The sequence below is a fragment of the Amblyomma maculatum genome, chromosome 1 (genome assembly GCF_055883805.1).
Source record: "Amblyomma maculatum isolate TAMU_Amacu chromosome 1, ASM5588380v1, whole genome shotgun sequence".
In the NCBI taxonomy this organism is placed as follows: domain Eukaryota; kingdom Metazoa; phylum Arthropoda; class Arachnida; order Ixodida; family Ixodidae; genus Amblyomma; species Amblyomma maculatum.
In genome coordinates, this window is record NC_139344.1 from 112000550 (window position 1) to 112016033 (window position 15484).

Sequence of the window (15484 nt, forward strand, 5' to 3'; positions counted from 1 at the left end):
ATTAACAAAGCATCCTGTCAGCACTTGATGGCTGCCGCCATTCTTTTTGCACGACTCAGACAAAACTTTTCTCCAAGGCCACTGGTTTCCCATGTTCAACAAAGTGCATTCCATCATTCAGACTCAACAGCATAAATAAAAAGAATAAAAACAGCATGAAGAAAATGCAGCAAACGTGCCTTTTTTGCATGGCAGCTCTACGCATGCACAGTTCTTGGCCTCCATGATCGGAGCAGCCGGAACTGATCACGGAGGCCATGTGCAGTTGATATTCGTGACATGCATACAGTCAAACTCAGATAATTCGAATTTTGATTATATCGAACTCGCGGAATATCCCCCTGAAAATCTCATGTAAAAATATATGAAAGCTGCGTCATGTATCAAAATCAACTGCACCGGTCGTTCAACATATCGAACTCTGCATGACGCATTGGACGGTATGCCTTCCCCAAAGACGATCGCATTACCTTTGGCCATATGCCGCATTACATTTCCAAACCACGTGTGGAAGGAATGAGAGGGCGCAGTTCGGTGACTGGTGGTCTAGGGCAGTGCCGCGCCCTTTCCCCGAAGGCGCGCGCATCTGCGATGATTGTTTGCAAGCCATGTGGGTGAAGGAACGAGAGGGAACCAATGCAGCGTGCTGTTCGGGAGAGGGGGAAAACGTGATAGAACGAAGCGCAAGGGTGTGCCCATTCTTCTGCCGAGCTTTATCTCCCCTTCCTCTCTCTTTCCCGGTCGTCGTTAGCAGCAGTACGCACTACGCATGCGCGGACAAGCCAGCTCAGCTCGTGGCAGACGCTTTCTCCAGTGTGTGTTGTGAACACTCTGCGCATGGCGGCTGACGTGCGATGCGCGTCCTGTGTCGTCGTGCTGAATGTGCATAAGCTATGGTGGCTGCAGACGCTAGAAGAGGCAGATTTTTTTTTTCTCTGCGAGAGTCGTTCATCCTTGCCGTCGTGATAAACATGCAGCGTAGCGTATGCTATGGCGGCTGTAAACATTAAGAAGCGGCAAATTTTTTTATTGCGGAAGCAATACTACTCTCGGTTTCGAGCCTTCAGCGTAGCGCGGCGGTAGCCACATACATCTTACCAACGTGACACTGTAACGTCACACCCTACGTGACACTAGGGTGTGGACTGGCAGGAGCTGCCAACTTGGGTCTCTCGTTTCACATGGGACGGTTATGTCACAATCAGCCTGCTAAGAGCCTGGCATTTACGTTGCCCCTATAAGCCACTAAGGCATGTTTATACGGCTTGGTTAAAGCGGGGCTTTATATGTGGGCTGAGGAAAAAGAAAAAAAGAATAAGAAGAATGCTCGGTCACCCGCAGCTAATGCTTTCGCTCAATATTTGGTTCAGCAGCGTTGAACCCTTGTAATTTTTTTTTTTGCGGGAGTCGTCCATTCTTACATCTACGAATAAACGAAAGCATGCGATCAGCTGCAATCATTACAACGGCTTTTAGTATTGTTCGCTTAAAACGGCATTTGCAGCTATCACGCTTTCCAATGGTTTTGTGGCAGTGGACTACGCCCAGCCCAAGCGCGTCGTGATAAATTGAACCAGGCTTGTGCAATCAAGCCATCACGGGCACTCTGTGAAGTTCACTCCCTGCCACTTTTGCAACGAGGGCCCCCTGGGTGTCTCCATAATGCTTGCTGGGCTGTTGTGTGCGCCTGACGTCAGTGCGGTGGAAGCGGCAGGGGAACCAGTTTGCAATAGTCCAGAGAGGAGGCGTTTTGACATCCTCCTCACCCAATGCAAAGGTCAAAAGGTAAATACGCAGTGATGTTACCACTGTGCAGCATCTTGAGCTGTGGATGCGGCGGCCGAAATGGAAGGACGCGCCACCAAACGTTCCCCCCCCCAAAATTCTCAGGGGCAAAAAGTGGCTGTTGGGTTCATTATGCGAGCGGATTGATTACGCGACAGATACAGTATCATGTTTCACAATCGCAAGTTGCGTCTGAAGCCGATTTCTGTATATCAAATTATCGATATATCGAACTATTCCGCGATCCCCTTCGAGTTCGATATATCCGGGTTCGACTGTATGCGACAGATGGCAGTAGCTGCCAAGTAAGCCCACCACCACTTCGCAGGAGGCTGCGTCTTCCAAGGACGTTTTCAACCAGCAGCAGATGAATTTTCGAACACTCCCCAGAGGGTGCCACGTCTTATGAAAAAGGCGAATTGTCCTATAGTACAAGAGCTGACAGGTAGCACCACATAGCTATTAGTACATATTTTTCCCCAGTCAAGGTAGACCCCGTCAGTGATACATGCACAGCAGATACGTCACCGATAACATAGGCTGAGAGAAGGCAATGTTTTAAGCATTTAAGCGCAGCAGCCCATGTTGTGCAGTTGTGTGATGCAGGCTGTAGACGTATGCATTAGACAGGGCCCAAAACGTTTCAAATGTTGTTTGGAAAAGGCATACTTGGTGGGTTAGTTACACCATCAGTCAGCCTGGAATTGCTGAAACCTATGCGATGGTCATTTTAATGCAAAAGCATTTCTTGGCTCATGAATGGCGAGGACAGAATCTGTGAATCAGATCTGGAGAAAGAATTTGTGGGCAGGATTTGTGGAGAGAGAGTGGATCCACAAACTATCAGCAAGAACAACGATGACAAAAAAAAAGAAAACGCTGTTGCCACTGGGTGTTGAATCCGCGCAAGAAGGAACAGATAGCTTCCTGGACCAGGCACGAGAGCACTATACTATCACTGCGGCCAGTCACGCCTTGTGTAAAACTACAACACACTCTTTCGCCACGCCATAAATGTCGTCCTCTCCATGAAGTTCTCTCAGCGCCGCTCCTTCATGTGACCTAGGTAAATACGCCATGCACATATGACATCCGGCCAAGCAGGGCCGAAGTTCGCCAGCATACCGTAGGGCAGATCCAGCAGGCGGCGTGACAGAACTCTCAAAGATTTCATGTCACTGCATCTAAGAAGACATAAGTTCACTCCTAGATTCCCCCCTTCCCCCCCTTTAAAAAGTATTTTGGCACTGTGTCGCTTCCAACTATAAATTAAGAATTAGTCCAGAGGAAGAGAAAGGCGCAGTATCTGTCACACTTGCTCTGTGGAAACCTGAACCGCGCCGTCAGGAAAGGGAGGGAGGTAGAAAAGTGGAAAGAGAGAAATGCAACACCACTTTTGTGCTTTTCCAGGGAGCTGCCATCTCATTGCTGTCAACTGATGAATATGGGTGTGCAAATATTCGAAATTTTGAATAGGTTTCGAATAGGATTTGAGGTACGATTCACACCGCACTTTCAGAATTGAAATCATTCAAACGTCCTGAATATTCAGAAATAATGAATTTCTAGTTCCCCTAAGCTGGCAGCAAAATACCCCATCATTTCCACATTGCAGTATCATGCACCTCCCATGCGAGTTAACGTGCTCTTTCTACCTTAGAAGCGTCAATGCCAGCTTGCAGCAAATGGGCAAAAACTCGCATGTGGTTATGCACTGACTGCCACTACGAGCTGCTGCCACCATGCGGCCAATCAGTTTGTCTAGCTATCCGATGCAGTCGAAAGTTGGCTATAAGTCCGACTGGCAGTGGTCCTCTTGTTTCAGATGTGGAAGTGCCCAAGCTTATGGAGGGTTCCGGAGGGGCCGAATATGTGGCCTGCGTGCCCTGCTACAGTTGTTTCACAGTGACCCCTTTTGTCAATCTCAACTTTCATCAGAATCTAGAAACTGCAGACCTTAGGGCCGCAGTGGTAAAGAGAAAAAATTACAGCCGATCCACCATGTCGCACTATCTGTTGGTCAGTGGAATACATTGTAGTGGTGCTGGTGGCTGCCGCCGACCAGCACCACTAATCCAATAGAAACTAAGACAGAGGCGCTGCCAGTTTTGCCCTTTTAGCAGATTTTTATTTTTTTTTTACCAGATTTGGAATCGTTTCTTGGTGGATCTCTTAAGTTTTGATGGATTTAAGGTTAGTTAAGAAGATTTTTAGTGCACCTCAACAATTTAGCTTGATATTCGTACAAACCGATGGCACTGCGTATTCTGGTTTACTTTTTTACCCTGAAGAAAGCGGAGTTTAATAATTTTATATTGAGCACCATAGTGTGCATTACAGGGTATTTTGGTGGTTCTTTTAGCAGATCCTTGAGCCTGTTTTGGTGGAACTGCTTGCACTAGAGGAGGAAACACCAGACGCAGACAAGAGGAACTGACCGAACCGACCCGAACCAACCGACTGACCCAGACTGAAGAAATGCTTTCGCATTAAGAGAGAGAGGTGGTGGGGCAGGGAGTAGGTGGGGGGTATACATTAGAGTTGACAAATTTTGGAGCCAACTTTCATTTTCGGCCAGTAAGGGGCAAGAACGAGTTCAGGGATCAATGTCTATACAGCAATGTACGGTATATATTAAGCATCTGAGCCATCTAATGCTTTGAAGATGTGTTTGCAAAACTGCACAACTTGCACACATGCAAGTGAAAGCATTAACTCTCGTTAAATGAAGGAAGAGACACTCTCATGATCCCCGGGGAAAAGAATTGAAATTTTGGCAGCCAAAGTAGCAGGTGCATTTATAATAAGAACACATCAGTTTTGTGAGATTTCTGATCATACAACACCCAGATTATATAACAGTTTCACGCGGTCCCCTCACTTATAATCAAAGTCCTACTGCACTTACATCAGACAGAAGTATTAAAACCACACATGGTCTGACGAGAATGGCCGGCAGAAACACTGTCATGGCTTATGGACGTATGTATCCAGGTATAGTGAGCAGAGGTTTGGTACTATGGTAACAGTTTTCAAAATTTCAAGCGCTACTACTATGCTGAAATGCTGTGTAGCCATTGCCGGCACTAGTAAGCATACTGTACATGAATGTCCCCTTCATGGATCACTGCCTTGTCGTGGCGGAGGGGCTTGCGAAACTCGATGAAGTCGTGAGCTCTGCTGTGTAGGGCCACCCAAGATAGACAGGTCACGGCAGAGAGTTCTGACAAAATGTGATTCACTGGAGAAGGTAATGGCAACCCACTCCAGTATTTCCTGCCAAGAAAACCCTATGGCCAGTCACAATACCATTATCGATATGGCGCCGGAAGATGAGCCCCCCAGGTTGGAAGGCGTCCCACATGTTACTGGGGATGAACAAAGGGCGATTCCTAGTAGCTCCAGGACGAATGAAGCGGCTGGGCTAAAGCCAAAAGGACGCTCAGTTGTGGATGTGTCGGGAAGCGACCGGAAAGTCCGATGTTGCAAGGAGATATATCACATAGCAACATGGAATGTAAGATCTATGACGCAAGGTAAACTTGATATCGTCAAGCGAGAAATGGACAGATTGAACATTGATATCTTGGGTATCAGCGAGCTCAAGTGGACCGGAATGGGAGAATTTAACTCCGGCGACCATTATGTCTTTTATTGTGGGCACGAATCCAAGAGAAGGAATGGGGTCGCTCTCATAGTAAACAGAAGAATGGGCAAAGCAGTGCTAGGGTACAACCCCAAAAACGACCGAATGATTTCACTTCGGATCCAAGGTCACCCTTTCAACATAACAGTTATCCAAGTCTATGCACCGACCACTGCTGCTGAAGAAGCTGACGTTGAGAGATTTTATGCGGACCTACAATGCCTTTTAGACCGCACCCCATCATCAGACGTCGTTTTTCTCATAGGAGACTGGAATGCTAAGGTCGGGAGTGAAGAAATATCCGGAATTACAGGCAAGTTCGGTCTTGGTGAGCCAAATGAAGCTGGGCAGAGGCTAGTAGAGTTCTGTCAAGAAAACAACCTGACCATAGCGAATACTCATTTTCAACAGCACAAGAGGCGCCTGTACACATGGATTTCACCGGACGGTCTGTACAGGAATCAGATCGATTATATTATTTGCCGGCAGAGATGGAGAAGCGCTATACAAGCAGTAAAAACAAGGCCTGGGGCCGATTGTGGCACCGATCATCAGCTTCTTGTTGCCAAAATTAAGCTTCGATTGAGGAAAACGCAAAAAACTAGAAGGCCTTTCAGGTATGATCTGGATCAAATTCCATTAGAATATGCTGTGGAAGTGAGGAATCGATTTCAAGAATTAGATCTAGAAGACAAAGAGCCCGAAGAGATGTGGACTGATGTTCGTGATATAATACAAGAAGTTGCTACTAAGGTAGTTCCAAAGCAAAAGAAATGCAAAAAAGCAAACTGGTTATCTGAAGAGGCTTTGCAAATAGCTGAGGAAAGGAGGATGGCAAAAGGTATGGGGGAAAGAGAAGGATACAAGGTTCTCAATGCGGATTTTCAGAAAATAGCAAGGAGAGATAAGAATGCCTTCCTGAACATACAGTGTCAAGCAGTTGAGGACAACAGCCAATTAAGAAACACAAGAGCTCTGTATAAGACAATCAAAGATATCAAAGGAAGCTTCTGTGCTAAGCTGGGCGTGATAAAGGACAAACGAGGCAAGGACCTCACTGAAGCCTCAGAGATAAAGAAGAGGTGGCAGGAATACACAGAAGAACTGTACAAGAAGGACCCGGATGTGCAATCCCAACATAGGACGGTTGTGATTACTGATCTCGAGCCGGGCATCCTGAAGAGTGAAGTTGAATGGGCCTTAGCCAGCCTTGCTAAGAACAAAGCAAGCGGAATTGATGGTATTCCAGCTGAGTTGCTTCAAAACCTCAACCACGACGCTGTTAACACACTGCATACATTATGTCAAAAGATTTGGACAACCCTGCAGTGGCCACAGGATTGGAGGAGGTCAGTTTACATCCCCATTCCAAAGAAAGGCAGTGCCAAAGATTGTTCCAACTACCGCACGATCGCGCTTATTTCGCATGCTAGCAAGGTGATGTTAAAAATCCTGCAAGGGAGGCTGCAGCAGTATGTGGATCGGGAGCTTCCGGACGTGCAAGCTGGGTTTCGCAAGGGCAGAGGAACTAGAGACCAAATTGCCAACCTTCGCTGGATCATGGAAAAAGCAAGAGAGTTCCAGAAACCCATTTACTTCTGCTTTATTGATTATGCGAAAGCGTTTGACTGCGTAGATCACAGCAGATTGTGGCAAGCTCTCCAAGAGATGGGAGTTCCAATTCACCTCATCTGTCTCCTCAGGAACCTTTATGAAGGGCAAGAGGCCACAGTCAGAACTGGGCATGGTCTTACTGATTGGTTTCCGATTGAGAAAGGGGTGAGGCAAGGCTGCATACTGTCGCCCTGCCTATTTAACCTATATGCAGAGTGCATCATGAGGAAGGCCGGTCTGGACGAGTCTTCAGCTGGAGTGAAGATTGCTGGAAAACGTATCAACAACCTTAGATATGCGGATGATACCACTTTAATGGCAGAAAGTGAAGTGGAACTCAAGAGACTTCTGATGCGCGTACAAGAAGAGAGTGAGAAGTTTGGGCTTAAACTGAACATTAAAAAGACGAAGATCATGGCGTCTTGCCCTATCAAGTCCTGGAGCATCAATGGACAAGAAGTGGAAGCTGTGACAGATTTTCTGTTCTTGGGCGCCAAGATTACCTCGGAAGGAGACTGCAGCCATGAAATTAGGAGACGCCTGCTTCTGGGAAAGAGAGCAATGGTTAGCCTTGACCGCCTAGTAAAGAGCAAAGACATTAGTCTGCCAACCAAGATCCGTATAACCCGTGCTATGGTCTTTCCAGTTGTGATGTATGGATGCGAGAGTTGGACTGTGAAAAAGGCTGACCGCCGAAGAATTGACGCGTTTGAATTGTGGTGCTGGCGAAGACTCTTAAGAGTTCCTTGGACTGCCAGAAGATCAAATCAGTCGATATTGTCGACCATAAACCCTGACTGCTCATTGGAGGGTCAAATTCTAAAGTTAAAGCTCAGCTACTTTGGTCATCTGATGAGAAGAGAGGAGTCGCTGGAGAAAGATTTGATGTTGGGAAAGGTTGAGGGTCGCCGGAGAAGGGGTAGGCAGCGAACGCGATGGTTAGATGGCATTCTCGAGGCATTGCAGATGAAGCTATGTGATGTTAAGAAGATAGTGAGAGAGCGGAAAGCGTGGCGTGACATGGTCCATAGGGTCACGAAGAGTCGGACACGACTGAACGCCTGAACTGAACATGAATGTACATGCTACATGAAATTTTAAAGTGTGAAAACCGGCAAGCATTATGCAGCATACAGCAATCTCTTTTTAAGGCGAAAGAGTGACTCTTTCCCTACCGTGGGCAAAATGGCTGTTTTCTGTAGGTTTGAGTATATATTTTTTTTCTGTAAAAACTATCAAGTCTAAAATTTTATACAATACACGAAACGAAAGGTAAATAGATTCCATTCTAGGCATTATAACTTCGGATATGACATTTTTTATTGTAACATATGATATGATTTCCTCAAAATCGGATTTTAGAAAAAAAAATTGAGCAAAACTTAACGAAATGCACTTGTAAATGAAGCACAAAATTTTAAAAATATTTCGAGATATACAAAATGCAGAGCACTGTATTGGCCACTCCCTCTAAAAAAATAAAAGTTCAGTATTGAATAATGTTCTTGATGCAAAATGAGCAATCAATGAGGGCCGCTGCAGAGCGCCATGCCGAAACGGATGCTCAGTTCCCTTCTTGGGCAGAACACCACTCCCTGTTCTGCGGGACGCAACATATCGTGCTCAAATGATGTTGACACCCTGGGAATGAGACAAATGACACCAGAAACACAAACAAAACATCCAAAGTATGTGAACTCAGGATGCTCAGTTCCCTTCTTGGGCAGAACACCACTCCCTGTTCTGCGGGACGCAAGATATTGTGCCCAAATGATGTTGACACCCTGAGAATGAGATAAATGATACCAGAAACACAAACAAAACATCCAAAGTATGTGAACTAATCCAGAGCAGTCACAGACACATGCAAAACAGGCCAACAAAGTGTGGCCGCCGATGTTCCTGGGCTGGTTTCCATCGTCATCGGGGTAAGAACTTAATTCTGATGATAAGGTAGCATCTTCAGAGTCAATTCTACTTGGGTCATTGATAAAGTTGATCGTAGACAGTGCGGAATCGTCAGTTTTTTTACGTTTTGTAGCGCGCGTAGTCGACGCAGATGTCGCCGTTCCCGCATGCGACTCCGACGCTGCCGCGTGCTTGAAGCGCATTCAATAATAGCCACCTCGTGGGAAAAAAATGTAAACAGCAATAAAATCTAAGCTTTAGTTACCCGACTACACATTAGATGGTGCATCATCATCATCATCATCATTACCGACGCGGAAAAAACCTAAATTTGCGCGCAAAGTCATCGTTAGCAGGTCGGAGTGCGGCCGCCAGTGTTCTGGACTGGTTTCCGTCATCAGCGGGATCGGAACTGAATTCTGACAATAACTGGGAGTAAATTCTGAGTCACTTCTGCTTGGGTCATCGATAAAATCTGTCGTAGATAGTGCGTAGTTGTCAGATTTGCGAAGTTTCGAAGCACGCATCGACGACGCGGATGCCGCCATTCTCGCATGCTACCGAGACGTTTCCGCATGTTCGGAGCGCGCTCAAAAATAGACACTTCGGGGGAAAAATGTAAACAGCATCAAAATCTAAACTTCAGTTATATGACTACACACTAGATAGCATAGCTTGTCCGTGAGCAACGCAGAAGGGTTCAATATCGGTGCGCGAAGTCATCGTTAGCGGGCTAACGATGCACAATGGGCGCGATAGAGAAAGAGTTAATGGCTCATCACTGTCGGCAGCAAAAGTGCCACGCTTTTGCGGCGGCTCTGATACTTAAAAAATAAATTAATAAACCTTGTCTCCCCCAAGGGAATCAAACCTCCATACCACTGTGCCACGCCCCAGATCGTGAAACGCTCTTCATAATTCCCTTTGTCTACAGTGAGAATGATAGCAAGATTCTGCGAGCGACAGATACTGCGCCTTTCCTTTCCTGTAGACGAATTATAGAACGCCGGTGAACTTTATTGCATTCAATGAAATGGTGGTTGTGTTCGACAAGGAGCACGTGATATACCTTCACGATGTCACAAGGCAATTCATGCATACACGAAGCTAACCCCACCAGGCGTCCCATTCAAGGCGCCCATGTGCCCTTTCATTTGCCACTTCCTCGAACGCCGCACCAAACAGCAAACAGAAGCAGACACAGATGTCTAGGAGGCGTTAGTACAGTAGGCATCAGCAGCGTTTGAAACTGATTTACAGAATAGAAAAGGTGCAGTATCTGTCACAATTCTCCGCATGCAGATGTACCATGCCATAAAGGAAGGGAGAAATGTGAAACAGTAGTCACCCTCTTTACTCGAAGCATCATTGACCACCACATTCACAAAAAACGCGCAGCAGAATGCGGCACTCAGGATTTTGCCTCTCACGTTTCGCTTCAAAGTGTTCGTTTCAAAGTGTCTCGTTTGTTTTTTTTTGTTTGGTTGTTCGTTTGTTTGTTTGTTTGTTTTTTTCTTGAGGCATTCTGGTAGGATCCTTGCTTGGTTTGACCAAAATGAATTGAAAGTCCACGTCTCTGGTAATTCTGGCAGAGAGAGAGAGAGCTTTTACAAAAGCTGTAGTGACAGCTCCACCTCTCGTCACCGAAAGAAAGATGAAAGAGGACGCACCACAACAACAAGTGGTTCCAGTATGCAGGCATTTGTTTACAGTGCCATAAACTCATGTGAGTGGCATTCGCGTTGCTTAGTTGCTTACAGTGCACACTCGTAACGCACACATGCTCACTGCAGCTGTTATTGGCAGCAGCGAGCAACCAAAATGACAAACTAGAAGGTCGAGTGATTCTGAGTGTTTCAGTTTATACATATCATCTCCAGCACTTGGCAAAGAAACCACCCTTTTCCAGAACTTTGGTTTGAAAAATCACAATTTCAGCGAGCGACTTCTAATGCACTCACATAACAGTGTAACCATCTGTTTGTAGGATTTTTCCTATGACACACTACTGAAAAAACAAAAAAAGAAAAAAAAACCTCTTTACAAGGCGAAAAGTTTCAGTGCAGTTGGCCTTTCATGTGCCAGTGAAAATGAGCACAGATCAGCTCAGCTCCGCCTCTGCAGACTTTGCTTACTGCCAGTTAGAGCAAAACATATCGGGAGAGGAAGCTTACCTGCTTCATGGCAGTTGATATCCTCTCCACTTCATCCAGCCCCAGCTGATGCACTTCCCGAGGAAGCAGGTCCAGCTCAAGATGGTACTGCAAGCACTGCTTGTAGTAAGCTTCACCATTTGGCAAGGACATGGCTGCAATCTCAGGCCTCAGGTGAGGCATGTATTCCTAGAAAAGAGAACAGACCACTACTTTCTGCTGCACTCACAGATGCAAAATGTGTCTTGGAGATATTTTAACACCCAGAACAGTAAGAAATGATTATTCTCTCACATCTTCAATGAACTTTTTCAGCCGCTTGAAGGCAGGTAGCACGGATGCTTCTATCACTTTTCGTGCATCTTGCTTGAGGGCTTCCCTGTAAACATGAGAAAGGCATGTACCATAATACATTTGAAAACACGTTACCTTACTACTGAGGTTTATACAAGGAACGTTTTTAGGAAAACTGTATGAAACAGCCCAGACTTCACTCTTTCAACTTGAGGCTTGTGACAACTCCACAAGAGGGCTCGGTACCAGTGCGATGCCAAAATCAGCTATAATCAGAACATGAAGCATGTTATTGTCTCACGCGGCGCGTTTTACTTTGCGGCATGAGCACATGAGCATGACCTGCAGCTGTATCATAGTCGTGGCACGAACATGACGAAAGCGTGACTGAATGAGATAGTCTAACTGGAGAGTAATAGTGGTAATGGCTTAGCCCAACTCCCTTCTGCGGGACACTGCGCATGTGGAGATTGCTCTGACAGAGTTGCATCCTTCCCAGCGGCATGCACGCCTGCCACAGCGGGACCAATCAGCGTGCTCAGACTGGTGGCCACGCCCTCCACATCGAATCACACTGGTGCATGCGCACAGGCGGCGTGCAGAAGCCGATCACAGTAGCGGATCGCGCTATGCTATAGCTATCTATTACCGGCATATAAATGAAACATGAGGAGCGCCGAAGTTCGTAATATTTAAAGCAAATTATTTTAGCAGGAAAACATATTTTTTCAAGTTCACAGATCTTTCAGATTGTTTGTTAATTTAGACTATTTCGCAGGTCCTGCTGAGTCCAAAAAATCGGTCGGCGACTATACTGCAGTTCTCCAAGAGCTGTCAGAATTGCCCATTATTTCACAGTTTTGAAATAAGTAAAACCTCGTTACAAGAGACACTCAAGGGACCCGAAAAAGATGTCTCTTGTAAGCAAGGTCTCTTGTAACCAAAACTTCTAAAATCACTTTGTTGATCAGTTTATTGCACATCAGCATATAAATGTATTCACACTTATTAACAAGGAATTGTTCAGGAAAGCCTAAAGAAGTTATTCATACTAGTATGTATTTTTGTGAGTGCAGAGTGTATTCCTTCCCAAATTCTGGTAGTGAAGCATTTCACTTTGCAAGCCTTCCTGTTGCTCTAATACCTTTGAAGCACTCTTACATGCTCGTCACCCTTAAATGTTAACACTTTTCCTCTGAAATATCCTCGTAGTCATCCTCTACGGCACATGTACCATTTACTTGCGCGAGAATTGCACAGTCTGTAAGCTCTTCAGACGCACACAAGATCCGCATCGTCAGATACGAATTCCTCAATAGATTCTGGTACCTCAGCAGTCTCTTGAATGCTCGCCCAAGCTTCATCTTCAAGGAAGCTTTCCAGAGTATTCATATATGGGCCCTCTTACATCATGTCATCACATTTAAAATCTGCTTGTAAGAAACAGTTTTTCACAGCTTGACTTCTTAGACCATTCCAGACACCTAAAATCACCTAAACAGCAAACTTCGCATCAATTACTATTGTACAGTCTTGCTGCCCGTCGAGCAACAGGCGTTCTACCAATCTTGTTTTGTACAGTAACTTGACAGAGTGCATAATGCTTTTGTCTATTGGTTGAAACTAGGGTGTGGAGTTTGGAGGGAAAAAATAACTTTGGTGGCTTTGAGCACGAGAACTTTGGTGCTGCAAGAAGCATTGTCCACAAAGAGAAAGGCATCGGAATTCCAAGCTTTCATCTTGTGATCAAATTTTAACAGCGAGAAGTTACATATGCTGGATGTCATTCATGCATTTTGATTTGCTTCGAAGGTGACAGTAATGTGATGCAAGTGGCTGAAACAACGAGGTCGTTCTGACTTCCCAATAATGGGGAAGCATTCTTTCTCAGTTCCTGACATATACAATAAAAAGGATGCTGATATGGAACAGAATTTAGGTAAGGAAATCTGAAGTGCATCATTTATGAGTTGGTACGCATCAGCTGCATTGCATGAGCACACCTGGGTTGTGTCTCTTCTAAATAGTGAAGAATTTACTCTAAGGACTTGAAAAAGTTGCGCTTAGTAACAGAGTCTCTCTTGTAACCATGTCTATTGTATGCAATGTTGTTAACATGGCAGACATAGGAAAACCAACCAAACCATTTTCAAGTGTCTCTTATAACCGAGTGTCTCTTGTAACAGTGTCTCTTGTAACGAAATTAATTAAGCAGGAACAAGACAAACGAAGTGGCCAGTTTGGTCAGAATGCTAAACATACCAATTATATTTTTATGTAACCCTCGAGTCTGTGTCATGTCAAGAAAAATTACAGTGAGATATGCAGTAAAGATTTAGAAAATTATTTTTTCTATGTGTGGTAGAATAAAACTGCAGGTGAATTGGGCTCCTGATGGCCCTGGCGCATTGCGAATTCACTGACTGATGAAAGCCACCTTAGTATCACCATGAAAAGGAGAGAATTCTCTGACCAAAAGCATATAAACAAGGCAAACAAGAAAATAGACTTCAGGGTTAACTTTTTCAGCTTTCATCTTTTTTCCGACATTTAATCACTCCTTCCTTCAACTTTGCATAACAAATGATAGTTGAGTGATTTTTTTTATCCCTGTGCATGAAAGTAGAGCTATACACCTTTTGATTTTTCTATGAACATATGCAATATTTCTGAAAAATTATTTTTGCAAGAAATAGTTCGGTAAATATGCGTGTTGGGGTTCAACTTAAATTTTCAGAAGTAGTGAAAATTTCAGAGTGAAATACTAGCTTTAGAAGATAGAACAGCAATTTCTGAGTATGTTAACATAAAAAAACTAGAACATTTTCTCTTTAATTATTTAATGCCTCAAGGGATTACTTTCCATGGATGTTTATGTAATTACTCAGACTAGCTTGAAATAAAATGCTGTTCTGAAATGTGCACAAGAATTTATATAATCAGCCACAGATGGTCACATTTCATGCATAAATAGCTCCTGCACCCTGAACAAATGTCACTGCTTGCTCAGCACTGCGTCCTTAATCAAAGTGGTACCTAAAAAAATGCCAAAAAAATTTGTCACCCGTGCTTACTGTCAATGCACACATGCTTAACCTTTCGAAAAATTGAAACACCAGTAAGCGCAACATATCACACCCCACCCCCCCCTCCCCTCCCTCCCCATGTCATGGCGATACTATGCATAATGACATCTCCAAACTGCAACTAAATATAATACAACAACAAAGACTGGCAACAATTTTCTAACACAGTGTACCAGCACTCAAGACCTGCATAATTATGACATACCTTTCTTGCTCAGATATGGCATCAGGGTACTTTTCAAAACGCTGAAAAAACTCAGACTTTTCAGCTGGACAATCAAAGGAGTTCAGTCTTTCCAAAACACCTTTCTGGAAAAACACAAGAAATGCAAGATGTCACCTGGTTCTCCAGCACTACGAAAATACATAGACAAATTGTATAATGCTCACCATTTGCAACCAAGGGTGCATTCTGTTGACCACTAGGTCTTCATACATCACAATGCTCAAATATCATTACCTCACTTAGAAAGTTTATATAACATACGTAACATTTTACTGCATGCCATGATGCCTTTAAAATAACCAGAATATAGTAAACCTCAGATATACAAAACTCAAAAGGAATCGTGAAATAGTTCGATACTCAATAATTTGATACATAAAACATGACAACAGATGAGGTCCTCTGTAACTAGGAAGTGTGAATGCAGTGTACCATGCTAGTGACATGGACATGCTTCTTGCAGCGATGGGGCTTACCGCTGCTATACTGCATGTATGTGCACCCACATGTCAAGCATCACCCAGCACCAAGCGTCAAAAAGAGGGGCGCACTGGCCGATACTCCATAGACTCAAGAGCACACTTTCCATCTCGTGCCGCATCACACAAGTGTTGCTGGGGTAGGAGTTCAGATGAAAGCGGCTGCAGACGGTGCTTTGGGAAACGCCACTGCTGATCACAAGAGGTCTAATTCTGTGACTGCCACACTATAAATGCAATACAGTCGAACCCGGATATATCGAACTCGAAGGGGATCGCGAAATGGTTCGATA

The 15484-nt window shown here is 44.7% G+C and overlaps 1 protein-coding gene across 8 annotated transcripts in view; it reads right to left on the bottom strand.

Moving 5' to 3' along the window:
- Positions 1–15484, bottom strand: part of LOC146203505 (uncharacterized) — a 114933-nt gene that overhangs the window by 66923 nt on the left and 32526 nt on the right. For all 8 annotated transcript variants that reach the window (XM_084588812.1, XM_084588809.1, XM_084588811.1 and 5 more), the window contains 3 exons: positions 14692–14795; positions 11401–11485; positions 11128–11295 (listed from right to left, as the gene is read on the bottom strand). In XM_084588812.1, the coding sequence (XP_084444938.1) occupies positions 11128–11295; positions 11401–11485; positions 14692–14795 (357 nt within the window). The remainder of the gene's footprint in view (positions 1–11127; positions 11296–11400; positions 11486–14691; positions 14796–15484) is intronic.